The sequence below is a fragment of the Echinococcus granulosus genome (genome assembly GCF_000524195.1).
Source record: "Echinococcus granulosus chromosome Unknown EG_S00021, whole genome shotgun sequence".
Taxonomy (NCBI): Eukaryota; Metazoa; Platyhelminthes; class Cestoda; order Cyclophyllidea; family Taeniidae; genus Echinococcus; species Echinococcus granulosus.
The window spans coordinates 1,064,510-1,080,049 of record NW_020170401.1 but is presented as its reverse complement, the minus strand read 5'-3'; the positions used below and the strand labels follow the sequence as shown (position 1 = coordinate 1,080,049).

General features: G+C 44.6%; 2 protein-coding genes across 2 annotated transcripts; both read right to left on the bottom strand. All coding sequences in view use genetic code 11, as the record gives it.

Moving 5' to 3' along the window:
* Positions 1 to 126: 126 nt before the first annotated feature.
* Positions 127 to 4,373, bottom strand: EGR_03859 (DNA-binding death effector domain-containing protein; the record flags this gene model as incomplete). The annotated part of the gene is made up of 5 exons (XM_024493108.1): positions 127 to 783; positions 2,196 to 2,372; positions 2,445 to 3,180; positions 3,859 to 3,982; positions 4,022 to 4,373. The coding sequence occupies 5 exons, from the start codon at positions 4,371 to 4,373 to the stop codon at positions 127 to 129; spliced, it is 2,046 nt and encodes a 681-aa protein (XP_024352569.1).
* Positions 4,374 to 4,993: 620 nt separating this feature from the next.
* EGR_03858 (Isoleucyl-tRNA synthetase) lies at positions 4,994 to 15,318 on the bottom strand (the record flags this gene model as incomplete). The annotated part of the gene is made up of 19 exons (XM_024493107.1): positions 4,994 to 5,308; positions 5,613 to 6,006; positions 7,067 to 7,344; positions 7,657 to 7,864; positions 8,264 to 8,363; positions 8,443 to 8,551; positions 9,673 to 9,781; positions 9,821 to 9,984; positions 10,430 to 10,575; positions 11,265 to 11,355; positions 12,330 to 12,529; positions 13,848 to 13,975; positions 14,014 to 14,110; positions 14,154 to 14,254; positions 14,292 to 14,490; positions 14,523 to 14,670; positions 14,703 to 14,806; positions 14,836 to 14,989; positions 15,253 to 15,318. The coding sequence occupies 19 exons, from the start codon at positions 15,316 to 15,318 to the stop codon at positions 4,994 to 4,996; spliced, it is 3,111 nt and encodes a 1,036-aa protein (XP_024352568.1).
* Between the last annotated feature and the right edge of the window lie 222 nt (positions 15,319 to 15,540).

The window sequence follows — 15,540 nt, the reverse complement described above, 5'->3', positions numbered from 1 at the left end:
AACGGGAGGGGGGGGGGGCAAAACTTCAAAAAGAAGATTTGGATTTTAAAAAGCAGCGTAAATTTAAACATCAATTGTATTCAAATAAAAAAAGATTCAAAAAAAACACTCACACAGAGAGTAAAATTAAGGAGAAGATGGGTGGCCCTGAGGGGATCTGTCAGAGGGGGATGAAACAGGAGCAGCCGCGGCTGTCGCTGTAGCCGAGGGGGAGGGCATGAACTGGGAAGCAGCCACAAGCCGGCAAAGGCTAGGAATGGTTCGCTCATTTCGCATCAACAGGAGCCGCGAGTTTTCGTACTCACGGCGAGACACAAAGAGGAAGAGATCAAAATCACCGGCGGGGAGGACAGGCTGTTGGTGCTGTGGATGTGCTGGTGGCGGTGGTGGATCCTGATGCTGCTGGCCCGGTTGTTGTAGTGGCACGGCCGATTGTGGCTCCACAATGGAGAGGTGGAATAAATGACGACGCACTGACAGGAGTGCCCGTCGAAGCGACTCCAGTGGTGCGTGCTGCGACATAGCCAACGCTGATGGTACTGATGCAGGGACGGCTGAATCCCCCATTTCCGCCTCCGATGCTCGTGAGGACGAAGAGCGACTACGTGAAACCCGGACTCGACGCGATTGGCGTGAAGACGACGATCCCGCATCTCCACGTCTATTAGACCTTTCCGTGGCGTCTGTTGTGCTGCTCGGGATAGGGCTGTCGTCACTCAATGCCCAAGAACCCAAACCCACTAGACTATGAGTTTCTGGATGCAGCAGATTTGCCATGATTATCTGGCCAGAATAAAAAGCGTCCCAATTAATTCGTACGCCAAACTCACTGCTGGTTCGGAAACCTGGATGTCATTTGACTAAATATGTGGGGATTGAAATGTACATCACTAGTCTACCAGAAGAACCGAACTTTGATAATGCCCTGGAAAGTACAACTCTATAATTTTGGAGTGAGACATGGCTAAATGGAGGTATTTGATAGACATACCAGTGAGAGACGCGCATTTTAAATCCAGCAATGTGAACACGACTGGACCAGATCTCACCTACAAATCGCACTACTTCACTCGCACACATTCTCGTATGCACACGACTGCAAGCTACGGCGTAAGTAAGCATCAAAAGATACAACAACCATAGTACCTGCGAGAAGTAGAAATACATTAAACCTTAGACACTGAACACAGCCTGTTTCAGACAATGCGCAACTAGGTGACTGATACCAAACATTGACAAGTCTCACGTTACTCCTTAGTCCTCCTCTTAAACAAATGTATTCTCGAAAATATGCGAATTAAATGACCTTCAGTGTGTCAAAACTGAGACCTTGGCTGACACCAACCAAGCCAGCAACTCCCGAGTAGTGCTGCAAACATCCAAGAGACCCAATCTGTAAATTATTGCTAGTAATTTCCATGCATTTTGTGCAATTGTCTCTTCTCTATTCCAATTTCTAATCAATCCTCCTGCTCAGCTCATTATTGCCGTGTCGAGTTCACCCTGCTTCATACCACATCTGCTGTTTGGATGTACATATGCGAGTTGAACGTGATGAACACGTGGTTCGACGTATGTCTTGTCGTCACTTCGCTTTTAAGCTATTGAGGCCAAGGGAATACATTGTGCCTTGGAAGCTAGGACATTCAACATTTGAAGGGTATACGTGAACATACAGTTTAGAATAATGTAACTCATAGATCCCAAGACTTCATCCAGAGAATCGAAGCCGCAACATGATATCCCCTTCCTTAGTATACTACGTAAAACAATCGGCAAACAGGATATGATCATTTAAGAGTGTCTTCTAGCCCTGAGAAGCATGAATCAATTTGTCTTACAGAGGAAGTAGTACTCCGGAATTCCAGCTGCATGCTGTCACTAATAGGTAGCATTCACACCACGATACAAACTCGCCATATCACCATATTCCCTGTTTCGCGGTTAATCTTAAATAACATGAAGCCTCGTTATGGTCGAGATGTGAACATGATAGGCGCCAGACGCGTGGCTCAAGAGAATGATTGCAGGTAGTAAATCTAATTTCGCACAAATACGTTATTAATCACACATACACGGACTCTTCAATCGGTCGTAGTTCCCTGTTAAAGCCAATAGACTCCCGGGCCTCGGAGCGTTGATAATAACCTTTTCTTCATCAAGAATGAGTCAAAGCGCTGTAAATTAACACTTACTCTTCTAAGCACACCAGTTGTATAATCATGCCAGAAGGCCTCCAGATGATGGAGTCGGTTGAATCGTAGGCTGCAGATATACTCATTAGGACAGCGGGAGCGAAGGAGGTTGGAGGCCTGCAAGAACATGTCGACCTGACGGGTGAAGGGGTCAGGTCGATCCACGTGAATCAGGCTCTACGGGGAAAAGACGAAAAACAATAGACACTCGCGTGAATCACCCTGGCACAAAAATTGACGACAACTCACCAGCGCGTCCCGTGAGGCACCGATATCAATTTTAATACGAAGTCGGATGCGACAGTAGCAGTGGATGCACGAATCATTCGCCGAGGCCGTGATACCTACTCCCCCAGTGAGCAGGATCCGACGCTGGAAGAGGTCACCGCTCTGAGATACCGTGAGAGTGGGATGATGCAAAGGCAACTGAGGAGCGGGTGGCTCCGCAGCAGGCCGAAGGCTTTGAGGAATGCGGAGGGGGTAGGCGAAGGAGGACATGTGCAGCCGCACCATGGAGACTAGATGAGGCATTGCAGCGAGGAGACGGGAGTGAGAGAGAGCACCGGGGGCGTGGAGCACAGCGGTGGCGTTGGGGGCTAGGAGTTGGTTTGTATTGGTGGTGAGCACCGGGATGGCGTAAGGGGAGGTTGAGGCGATAGATAAGGTATTTGGCTGGTTGGCTGAACCAAAGGACTGAGAGAGGGTGAAGTGGAGAACAGCGAGCATGCTGACAAGAGAGGCATTGAGAATCGTTTGCATGGATGGACCAGCTAGAGTGTAAGCCATTATGGCCGAGTGCACCTGGCCACAACAGCTCTTGACCAGATCGTGCATCAGAGACTTATCTAAGGATGAAGAACTTGAAGAGGTCCCTGGAATCTCGCCTGAGGATGAGGACAGAAGAGATATAGAGCTGCGACGAGGACGCTTCGCCATAGTTACGCATTGCAGGGGCCCCTCAGAAGATTTTCGTTTACTCAGCGATCTATGTCATTAAAATAACTCACAGTTAATCATCTGTTTACAGTAAATAATCATGTGCACCTGGAAGAAATAAAATAGAACAGAACATGAGCATATCACGACGACAAAACAAGATTAACGCAATTCATCACGTGGCCAGGTTTAAAGTCTGCGGATGAGTGGGCAAGTAATGAGAATAGTTCATCCATTAGACAGAACAATGTGGACATGGGTAGTTAAACACCGATGAGCGAAAGACTAGCCCAACAATGCCCATCCCTTAAACTCCACACGCCAATTTTAAGGCACTGGGGCCCAGTGATAAGTCGTATAAACTTTCGGCCAATGAGACAGCAGTTTACGTGAGACATTTGCCAAAGACTCAATTTATTCGAACATTACTTGCGGACAACTAACTAGCTGAAGAATGCAAAGAAAAAAAATCAAACCAAATAATGGTCAAAAATAAATAGAAACTGCCAGGTTAAAATAGCATAAATGTCAAAACTACACCAAGGTCGTCTCTAGTTACACAACACTACCAGAACATAAGTGATATGAGAAAGTATGCGCAGTCAGAAGACTACGCTCACCCATTACCGAAAATACTGATGAAGTGCTTCATACAGAATCTGGGCATAAATAATCTCTATAAAATTTCAAATTGCAGACGAAATAATATGCTAGGTAACAAAATTACCTGGTCAGTCTGCGATCCACAAGAGGTTGACACTGATGAATATCGTATGGTAGATCAGGGTGGACCTCATCCTCAGTAAGTGCAGTGGAAGACTTTAGAAAAACATCAACTCTATCAAGCAACGCTAAAGATCAAATATAACAGAAATAGAAAAAGAAAATACATTTTTGCAGTTCTTCTATGGAACAATTAGCATTATTCGTATTATATAAAATTGTGTCGAAGTAGGGCAAAACATCCTGACGGTCGATGTACTTAAGCATTTTCTGCATTGTCCGGTGGTTAGTTTCATCTATTTGTCCACAGCGATAGAGGTAGCGGAAACCCAACTCGGGAATATTGGTTGCCTGAGTAAGTTTACGGTTCCAGTCAGATTGACGAGGCATGAGGTCTCTGTACTTGTGAAGAGCACGTTTAATATCTTTGTCTGACAGTTTAGCTAATATCCATCTGTAAAGTTCTCCAACAGAGATTTGGCACTTCCACGAACGCGAGTACCGCCCACTCCCATCCATTTTCCAAAGGAATTGACAACTTGCGGTCAATTTAACAAGCAATATAAACAAACGAATCGTACGCATGTCAATTTCAAGCTGCTTTAAGATGCCAAAATATAGTTATAATTACTCCAAAAAGCTTAAACTGCAATATGCGAGGAGGTGTAGGCAATAGTCAATGAGTTAAAGTTACGCTAGTCTTGAATTTATGCAATCAGCCACAAACTCTCGGAATTTTAAAAGAACCATTGTTTCATATCATTGATTGAGGATTAGGTTTTCCCTGACTGCCTTTGTTGACTTCTTGCGCTAGTGGAAAAGCGAACTAACGCAACAATCTTTAATCTCCTTCAAGCCCTGTATCTCCCAAGTAAACTAGTCGTAGCTCCATCTACGTCTACTATACGGCCACAGGCCAATGCCAGCTTAAGCGAGTATCGGCAACCCGAAACACTTCACTTGGGCTACCAGACCCAACCCGCGCCCCAGCACCCCTTCCCGTTATTGCTCCTCCACCGATTCCAAAACCGCGTTTATCCTCTTGGATAGCTTTCACATCTCTATCCCCTCCTCGAATACACCACTAAGCAATCACGATGTATGAAATATCTATCTTTACATAGCTCTACACATAATCCTCAATGCGACGCCCGTTGCAGGCCCAACACCAGCGGTGCGCATCGAGCGCACAGCGCTTTATTGATCGAACAATAGCGACGGCAGCGCGGACATTGGGTGGAGTCATGCGCCACGCGTAGGAGACAGGTGAAGCGACGCAAATCAACCTCCGGGTCCAGCTCCACTTTCTCGCCATTCACCACCTCATGCACGTCGTCCAGACACAGCTCGATGCAGTTGGCGCGTTCTGATGTGCTACCGAAGCGCACCGAAGCACACCGCAGGATTTTACACAGCACCGACTTGTACCCTGCGTCCACGTCTTCATTGAGACACTGCAGATGGGGGAGAGAGGCATCGATGGATCACACAATCTTTTAAGCAACGATTAAAGGACAAATTCACATTGCTACATAAATACTGTTAGGCAATGAGGGGTTGCAGGAGATCACAAATCACCAAATACCATGTTTCATTAGAACTGATGTCTACATCTTCCTCTTATTTCAAACTGTACATCATTTAAATCAATGTAGCAACGGGAAGAAAAGAGAGGGTAGCAAAAATTTGATTCCTGCATGCCGACGCCCCGGAATTACAAAATTTTAACAATGGCGCATGGGAGGATCAAACAGTCACCTTTAGATCCTCAAATCCCTTGTCGCCGGTCCCGTTCTCATCTAAGATAATGTGCAATCGAGCGAGAGGGTTTTCAGCAGGCCCAGGCCAGAGTTGAGCTCCTTCACCATCAACTTCGGTGCGTTGTCTGGCGGCAATGGCCTGTCGGAGAGCACAGGCCCGCGCCACTGCCACTGGCAAGTGAGCAAAGTCACGCGACCACTCGACCGCCGCTGGGAGAAGTAGCTGTGCTACCCCAGTGATGGTATTGGAGGAAACACCGAGAGCGGCATCCACCTCTTCCATGAGATCGGGTAGGATAGGGCCGAGACAGTAGCGGAGGACCTTGGTAATGAGAATAAAGGTATGTTGGACGGCTCTGCGATCAGCACTGTCTGAGGCGTCGCAGTAGAGTCTGTAATGAGAGAGTGCAGGTAGTAATGAGTAGTGCTTTGCTGATGCAATCGTTTAGAAGTAAAAGTGACCCTTCTAAAATAAGACAATGCATTATATTATGCCCTACCGTGGTGTTAAACAGTTTTAAAAAACAAGAAGCTCAAAGGAAGATGTACCTGAGTAGATGATTAGGGGAAAAGTGATAAAGAGGATACAGTTGAGTCCGCTAGCAGAGTTCAACTTATAAATACTCGTTTAAAAATGTCAAACATTAGGACCCAAATGGAATAGTGGGCGTTAGCAGAAGTTAACTAAAGAGCAGAAAGTCCATACATCCTCAAAGGTGAAGAAGAGAATATTTTAAATGAAATGGAATTCAAGGGCCTTATTTCCGCAAAACAAAACCTGACCGCCAATCAAGGCAGGAGGAGTCACGTCAGATTCACATCATTGAAGTTGGCGAAAACGAAAATCGAGCAATGAATTAACTACAATGCCTAGAACAGCGAGACTATGAATTACATCTCCTGATTTGAAATAGGCGCTAAGCAATGAGATTCGAAAGCGGATATACATAGGGGTACGAGTTTGCATTCAAAGAAAATCCAAAGGGCTCAAATCATGATGGATCAGTGCTAACGTCGGTTAAACAATGGAGATGAAATTAAGCCGGATTACTACTGAAGAACTCAATAGAGAGACCTTAGTTACCACCCAGAAATGACAATACAACCTAACTTGAAATAGCGAATACACCATCAGAATTATCCTCAATAAGATACTATGGAGACCAGGAGCCTCTTCCATCATTTAATACTACTAAAGATTGCAAAAACGATCACTGAAAAAAACATGCACTTATTTAAAATACTACACGAATTTCGTAAAGGATTTCCGTGAAACCAGAGCAAACAAGCCCTCCACGGCGTCAGAGCAGGGACAAGGGAAAATTAAATAGAACAAACAATGGGGAATCTGTAATAATGAAGCCATTTTATAACAAGAAAACGATTGAAAATGAGACAAAAGTTTTATCAAAAGCTTACTTAAATAGCTCAAACGGAGACGAGGCAACTCACATATCCTTCACGGCATTAAAGTACGTGGTAGAGATGCGAGAGACCAGCTGGTCGCAATCCGCAATAAGGCCTTCATAGCGGTGTTGTGGGTAGTAGACCTCAAAACAGTTGACACAGAAGTTTCCGACCAGACAGAGACACCACTTGTCAAGCAGAGAAAGTGTCTCTGTGGTAGCTAATGTCGATGAAGAGCCCGTTAACAGTGGCGATGTTACACGGCCTTCTGCTGCCACGAGGTCATGCACATTGCCCAACATAAAACGAAACATATTGCGCAGCTGTAGGAAGGAGGAAGAAAAGGGACAATTTTGACCTCACGATGCCCCAGTACAAGCCACACTTCAGATTCACAAACTTTCAGTTTATGGAAGGCTACTTCGACTGTTTCAAGAACGTAAGTGTAAAGGAATTTATGAGAAGACAAATTCAGTTCCACCATTGGTAAAGTGTAGAGCGAATGGCAAAGACAATAGCAACAGATGCTCCGACGAGTACGAATAAGACCCGATCAAGTCACTGGCAGTAAAGCAGCCAATACAGCTCACAATGAGAACTGACGTAAAAACAAGAAAAAGGGGGACATGCCTAACCTTCTTATAGGCCACAGTGTGCGCGTTGAAGGAACTAGTGCTGACGGTGGAGCGCGTGCCGAGACTGGAGGCCGCGGCCCACCGCCGCAGCACGTCGGTGCACCCGCCGGTTGCACTAAGCACCTCCTGCGGCGAGAGCACATTGCCCAGGGACTTGGACATCTTCCGACCCTCCGAGTCCGCTGTAAAGCCGTGCACCACCAGACTTCTGCAATTGAGAGAGAGGGAAGAGGAGGAGGAGCGTGAAACGAAAGGGTAGTTCCCTTTAAGGCACACAAAAAATCGTACGTATTTTACAGTCCTCTACAAGATAAAAGGCATTGAGATAGGCTACACCGAAAACTGCGCCAAGTTTTTTGCTCTTCTAAATTGACGCCTTAAGGCAAGAAATGATACGGCCCTTGAGGATATTTCCGAGGAAATTAGGGATCCGCACCCTAACTTAATCGTAAATTTAAAAGAAATGGCTTCTGATTTTCACATCAAAGGTAGAGGCCGCATTGATGAATGCCAAAAAAGTTGACACAGAAATGCCAGCAAAACGCAGCAATGTGCAGTAAATAACATCATCATTAAATGATGTTACTACGATGGCAAATCAACTTACTTGAAAGGAGCTCTTTTAGTCAGCGCCACGGAGAGGAGAAGGGAAGAGGAGAACCATCCTCGAAACTGATCCAAACCCTCCACGCAGACATCGGCAACACCTAATTATTGAAAGAGAGCTTTTCAACCACCTCCACAGTTGCACAACAGGGATGTGAAAGAGCGAAACGATGCACTAACGATCCTTCGGTAACACAGCCAGCCACGAGAGACCCGATTCGAACCACACATCAAAAATGTCCGTTCCTCGAATCAACTCGGTATCAGCAGCACAAGGAGTGAGGTTCCACTAGAGGGGAAAGAGTCACAGCAGTGCAAATGAAATTATGCTTGAGCGATTATATTTTAAATTCAGGCCAGCACTTGCCAAGGGCTAGGTACAGATATTCATGATCAGTAGTACAAAATGAGCGAAATCGCAACAAAAGCTACGTATTTTAGCGGCTTTTATGGATATGGTGTAGTCACTACAACCAGTATTTTCAATTCGATCTGAGCCCCGTCTTGCAAATCAACTGATTCAGACCGGCCAACAGGGTCGATGAACTGCAGGCACCATCCTTTTGTAGTCGGATGATGAATACACGGGGCACTGCGTGGATATCTTCAGTCACTCGTGGTACAGTAGCACAAAGCTCTCTGTTCATGCCACATAGCCCATCAGTCTCCTCACCCTCCTCCTGCCCTCACACCTCTATTACCAGGTGTAGAAGTTTCGGAACTACAGAATGGTTCATTAAAGCGCTTTGAGCTACTGCACTACATTAAAGCCTTTAACGCAAGTGGAATCAGTAACACTGCAAAGGAAGTACATAGAAGCCGAAAAACCGGTAGGTCGGATGTTGCTAGCAAGACTAAATAGCCATCGCGGAGGCCTAGTTGAGGGCAATTTAAAAAGCTCAAATAAACGTGCATAAAAATATAAAATATGAGCCTGATAGAGCTGAAACAATGACAACTGATGTTGCTGATAAATCACAAATAGCTTGACTGAATAAGTCGGCGTTCACTAGCTCACAATCGTGACCTCAAGTCATCTCTTTCACTTGATTCACTTGTGGAGAGGACTAAATGGACTGAGCAAAACTTGAGTAGGCGCATCAACACAATATGGCACATCACCATCAATGCGAAGAGTGAAAACGTTTCTAACTTTCTACATTCATTCCACTTGGTCAGTTGTGTTTTAAAAAGGACCCAGACTTCACCCAACCGTAATTTAACAAATTAACATACAACAATTGCAAACGAAAAGCGTAAGACTGATTCACTGACAACTAAGCACTTGTATAACTGAGAAAATCAAGAGGGGATCGAGTCAAGTCTCAAATACGCACGAAGTTAAAACGCACTTTCAAAGCCTATACACGTCCACATGGCATCAACGCATGAGAGAGAAAGGGAACTCACCTTTTCCAAGCATCCAGGTGGAATAAGCTGTGAGTTTGATATCGCTGAGTCCCACCAGAACTCGCTGCCCTCCTTTGAAACACGCTCTGCTACAGCTTCGATGAAGTCTCTAAAAGGAGGCAAATTGGCGAAATGGGTGGAGTCTTACCCATCAACAAGGACACGATTGTGGTGATGCTTGTGGAAAAGGGCAGGAATTGGCACGCCCCAGTTACGTTGACGTGAAATACACCAGAAGGGACGCTTCTCAATGAAAGCCTGCATCATGGATTTGCGTTCGGGGGGAAAGACGTCCACGTCGGCGTAGGCTATCTGCAGATGAGTATGAAAAAAAAATTTTGATTTTATGCCATATTATGCGGATCTTTTAGGCTTCCCACAATTTAGCCTCCACATAACTGACATGGGACAATGCTCAGATCGCCTATGCAACTAGTCTTTCAACCCTTTCACGTGGTGAATACATGACTTCTTCATAACCTCCCTGCATTGTGATGTAATGACTTCATATTTATTTTAATGCGTATTACAAATACGTGGGGTTCACAGTCCTCTCAGATTGTACTTCCATCCTGACGGCATCGCTAGAAGGCCGTGATAAGGCCTTCCAGCCCCTCGGTACAATAACAATAAATCGTGCCTCTACATTGGTGTCACAGAAAGAAGGGAGGAATAGAGATGCCAGGGGTGATAAAGCTCGATTATTCAGTAAGGAGACCATCTTTAAATTCTGCTTAAGAAAACAAAAAACGCCCACCTTAGCGGGACCCTCTAGCTTGTCCGTGTTAATGAACCACTGTTTAGAGAGGCGAGTAATGACCGGTTGCTTGGTGCGCCATTCATAAGGGTAGCTGTGTTGAATGGTGCCCAGAGCAAGAACTCGATCGCCTAGGCGATTTATCACTGCAAAGGGGAGAGAGAGACAGTGAATCATGAGAGCGACAATTGGAGACAGTAACTGGAGAAAAACCAGGGCAGGAGACCAAAACAGGGACGGCCAGTCCTCCTTGAATAAGCTTACCCATTAACGCATCACCGTAAATTGCATTACCTACACCGAAGAGGCCAGATTAGATTTTAGTAAACAATTTTAACACGCCACCACCATCATAGACCAAATATCTCAATGATCTAATGGAACAACAACCATCAGTAATTTTGTTTAACCGGTTCAACTCTTTAAAAACCAGGAAGATACGATCATATCATCAAACCAAGATCCAGTTTGTGACGCCATTTGCTTAAACCAGTTATTCGAAATTGATAACAAGCACGTCATATATTTGTGACGATGGACTTGAGCATAAAAAAAGGGACTACATGTGTTTTTTAGACTGGTGACAAACTCGGTGGTCAGGCAAGAGCAAGGTGTGGTGCATAAGGTATCATTAGAGATGTGTGTTCATCCCCATGGAATTTTAATGAGGCTCCAGAGAGTCATAAGATAATACCTACCCACTACTCATCTGTTCCGACAGGGCAGTAAAAAAACTAAAGATCGCTGATACTGTCGAAAATTCAAAAAAACAGACAGCAGAAGCCAGGTCAAATTTAGAAAGGGAAGGGAAACAGAAGTTCAGCGTCAAACATACCTGCCGAGTTGCCCTCGTCCTGTACAAACAGTCCGGCCAAATCAGCACCAGCCTCCCGCGTGAATTTCGTCTCCGCGTCCACCAATGCTCGCTAGAGGATGCCAAAACACGGAGAACATAAAGTTAGACAGTTTATTTTTATGTAAAAAGTCTGACAAATAATGCACTAAACTAGATAGAGGCAATGAAGGGATACCATCTATTTGACATGGTCATTGCCAAACCTACTTCTTCCCTGAGATACAATCGAACAAACTCCTTCAAATCCGAATCAAGTGTTTCCAGTTAACAACCTAGAAGTATGGAGGAGCAGTGGACTCCACTTCGCTATACCCCGTCGGGCCATCATTTACAATCCTAAGAGATCTTGCAAATTAACAACAGCAAGTGGCTAACCACCCCCGCTCATGATGAGAGAGCTTGTCGTGAAGCGAATGACAGGATTGCTTGGGACAGAGGGACAAAGACTGCGCTGGCTCGACCGTATATCGATCTCACGAGCCTCGGTACTCGGACCGCAGTGGCCCAGACTTGAAAATGCACATGATATTCACCAGCAGATGAGCAACCAAGTCTAGACGTAGGATTATTTCGTGGAGTATATAAGCCCTCTAGCCTAAGCAGTTGTTATGACGGTAATAACCACATTAGCGGTCGTTTATGCTTCAACTGTGCGATTAATAGATGCGAAGCCTCTTGTCCCAGGTGGAAAAGCAAATCTCCCCTATTATAGACCGAATATCCATCATCATCAAGACTTCGTCGCCAACAGCCTCCCACTATTAGACCTCGACGCCAGTCAATTCAAGTCTACCTCTGGAAATTGTTAGCTTATTTTAAGGTGGAAATTGATTATCAATAGACAGGCGATCCAGCTTCTTATCTGACGTACAATGAAAACCGAACCTTTGCATTCGAACAAAACAGGGCGCTTGCAGAGGTCTACAGGAAAAAGAAGGTCATGATGCAATGGGCACAGATAACAAGGAAACCAAGAATTACCCTGCTTATATTGAGCAATTTTAACGTTTCATGACCAATTATGTTAGCAACAATGACACCTACGAGAGGGAGACTGTGGCGCCGAGCAAAATCGAAGTCCTCCTTGCCGTGGGCCGGTGCACAGTGTACAAAACCTGTGCCCTTGTCGTGCTCCACGAATTCGCCCGGCATGAGACGGTAGCAGTGGCGCCAACGGTAGTCGTGAGGGTGGTGAACCCGTTGTCGACTAAGGGGAGGCTCGTATGCGTAGTTTTCGAAGCATTCTAAGGGGTAAAAAAGAAATGAAAGAAAAACAATCCAGTCATACGCAGCTCGGCCACCGCACATTTTGACGTCTAAGCTACTAGTCCAGAAACTCCTTTATGCACTTAGACAATGAATCGCCTGTCCAATTGGTACGACTTATTACGGCTTCAGCAATGGCTCCTGCATCACAAAATACCCGACATTAGTGAGATAGTTTGCCAAACAACACCAGCCCTTTACAATGCTAATAATGTCATCGCCATGACGCCATGGGCCAGCAGTTCAACCACAACATGCAATCGGGAAAAGTACGTCCTGTGAACAGCAATGAAATCAAACACTTTGAATGAAAAACTCGAAAATAAAAAAAACTGCCGTGAAGTTCCCCAACTAGTGTTTTTTACCATATTGATACATTACATCAGTAAATGCCACAAAACTCGGTTTTGAAAATAGGCATACCGTGGCATGCGTGATTGACACGTAACTCGTGCGATGAATCCCTACTTCAACCAGTTTGACATTGATGAGCTTTTCAACAGGAATGGAGCAGTTAAGACATTGCAGACTGGGAAGTTTTTAGCGAAACTAGCACACGTGGCTGACATGTTTTTCTTGGGAGTGGCGCTTTTTGCCTTCGCAACACACAAAACTACGGCACTAAGGGTGTTAAAGGCATGTCCCAACAGAATACAATGCAAACGACACCCACGAATAAATTGCATATTACCCGATCAACAGCACCTTGTTATCAAAATATGTCATATGACGTCTACAGCCTATGATGTGCCGATGAAACATACGGTTCTATTACTATCTGAAGCAGGGAAAAAGGGAGCAAGAGACGGGCTGAGGTCCTTCGATACTTGGAATCCCAGAATACCGATAAAGAATACTAGTTAAGATGTCCTAGAGGAAAATTCTGCAAAGATGAAAAAGATAACTTTACAAGTATACGGAAGAAGTAACAGGAAGGCAGAAACGTTTATAATTTTTGTCCAATTAAGTTATTCACTTTATAGGGACTCGATAAACATAGTAAAAATAATTTAATTTGGAAATCATTCAAGAAGTCGGTTTTTATCTGAAAAAGAAACCGGAGATGATCTAACCTTTGGCTCGTAAAAGGGTGATTACTAAGCTTTACCCTTAGATTAATAAACGAGTAACGAATAGGACCAAGATCAACAATATGGCCAGGTCTACACAGTAGTCAAGAGATGTAATTGAGGGTCAGAAAGACACAGAGGAAGACGGTAGTTGCATGCAGCCTTTAAGAAATAAGCATCATTACTGGGGTAGAACAAATTTATTAGCTAAAAATGGACGACCTACCACCTCGTAAGGATTTAATAAGCTCAAATCGACTCGGAGCACGATCGAGTAGTTTGTACAGCAAGGGCACAAAGTGGCTTGCCACAATCAAATTTCTCTCGGTCGCCCTGTCCAGAAGAACAGAATATCTTAAGAGGACAAAATAGTCTACTCGTGCGCAATTTACTCTTCTGAAGGACTGAAAATGATCGCTTCATTGGCCACAATTGTCCACGGAGTGGTGGTCCAAACGACAACATCGGTGGGGTATCTGCGATACCGAGCTAAGAAGGGGGAGGAGGATTGCTTAACCGGATCCACACTTACTTGGGATCCATGCAGGTTGCATCAACAATTCCACAAGAAAGTACAGAGAAGGGCTCTCATGTTCAGAGTTATACTCGAGTTCAGAGTCGGAGATGGCAGATCTAAAGCGACGCGTAAAGGAAAAAAGCAGTCACAAACCGGGTAGTTCTCGACCAATACACTGGCTTGTGTTCACGTACAATGAAACCATTCACGTAGAGGTCATGAAATGCACGTATCACGGTTGCTTGGTAGGATGGATCCAGGGTGGAATACAGTCGATTCCAATCAGCGAGAACGTTTAGCTCTTTAAATGCGGCCAGCTGATCAGTCATAGACAGGATGGCACGTTGTAGAGCTAGAGGAGGTAAAAATTCGTAATGAACTTACAAGCTCTTCTAACTTCCGTGGGAGGCAATGACAGATTGTGTCCGACAGATATCAACTCGATGGGTAGCCCATGACAGTCCCAACCGGGAATGAAAGAGACAGATTTTCCATTTAATTTCTGATACCTAGCCACAAAGTCCTTGAGGATCTAAAAAGCAATGATACAGAAGTCTCTTTTACCTTATTTAGCGCGTGCCCGAAGTGGATAGGACCATTTGCATAAGGAGGGCCATCGTGAAGAATGAAATCTGCATCTGTCATCGACACATTTCCAATAATTAGGTCTTTTGAATTAAAGCAATAACTACCAAACCTTGGCGTATCTGACTAGTTTTCCCACTGAGTCCAATCGGAAAGGGGAAAACGGGAATGTTTAAGGTAGCCTTATAGCTTACTAGGCGATAATATGCTATCAGTGCAGTCCGACGTCTTTGGAGTAGGAAACAGAGATGAACTTTGACAGTCATCTATGCACCGAAAAGGATAACATGACGTAACTGATGCAAATAACAAAAATGACGCCAAACTCATTTAACAACAGGAAACTGTCAATAATCTTCCAAAGATGTAGGATTGAGGACTGAGTCAACACCGTCACGAATTTCGACACAGTTATGTCAGTGAAACAAAAGGGATCCTATAGAAAACTACATCAACTTTGGAACACCCAAGACCATAATTATCAAAAATAGCATGGTAAAAACCTAGGCCAATAATCATCAAGGCTCACAGACAAAACAGAATAACCAGTAAAACGCAGCCACCCCGAAAGTTTATAAAGTACACAACAGAGCATGCGCAATAAAAACAACACTAAAATGTATATGCTTATTTTATTAACGAACCTTATAACAACTTAAAAACAATAAAAAAATAGGCATTGGAGGCAAGCGTTTGAATTGACTATCATGTCGGCACTGTTTTAGCGCCCTAAATTAGCATCCCTGGTTCGTTGCTTGTATGCTATTTTGACTGTTTATTGGTATTTACGAGGCGAGTCTTGTTATCCTACTTTGCA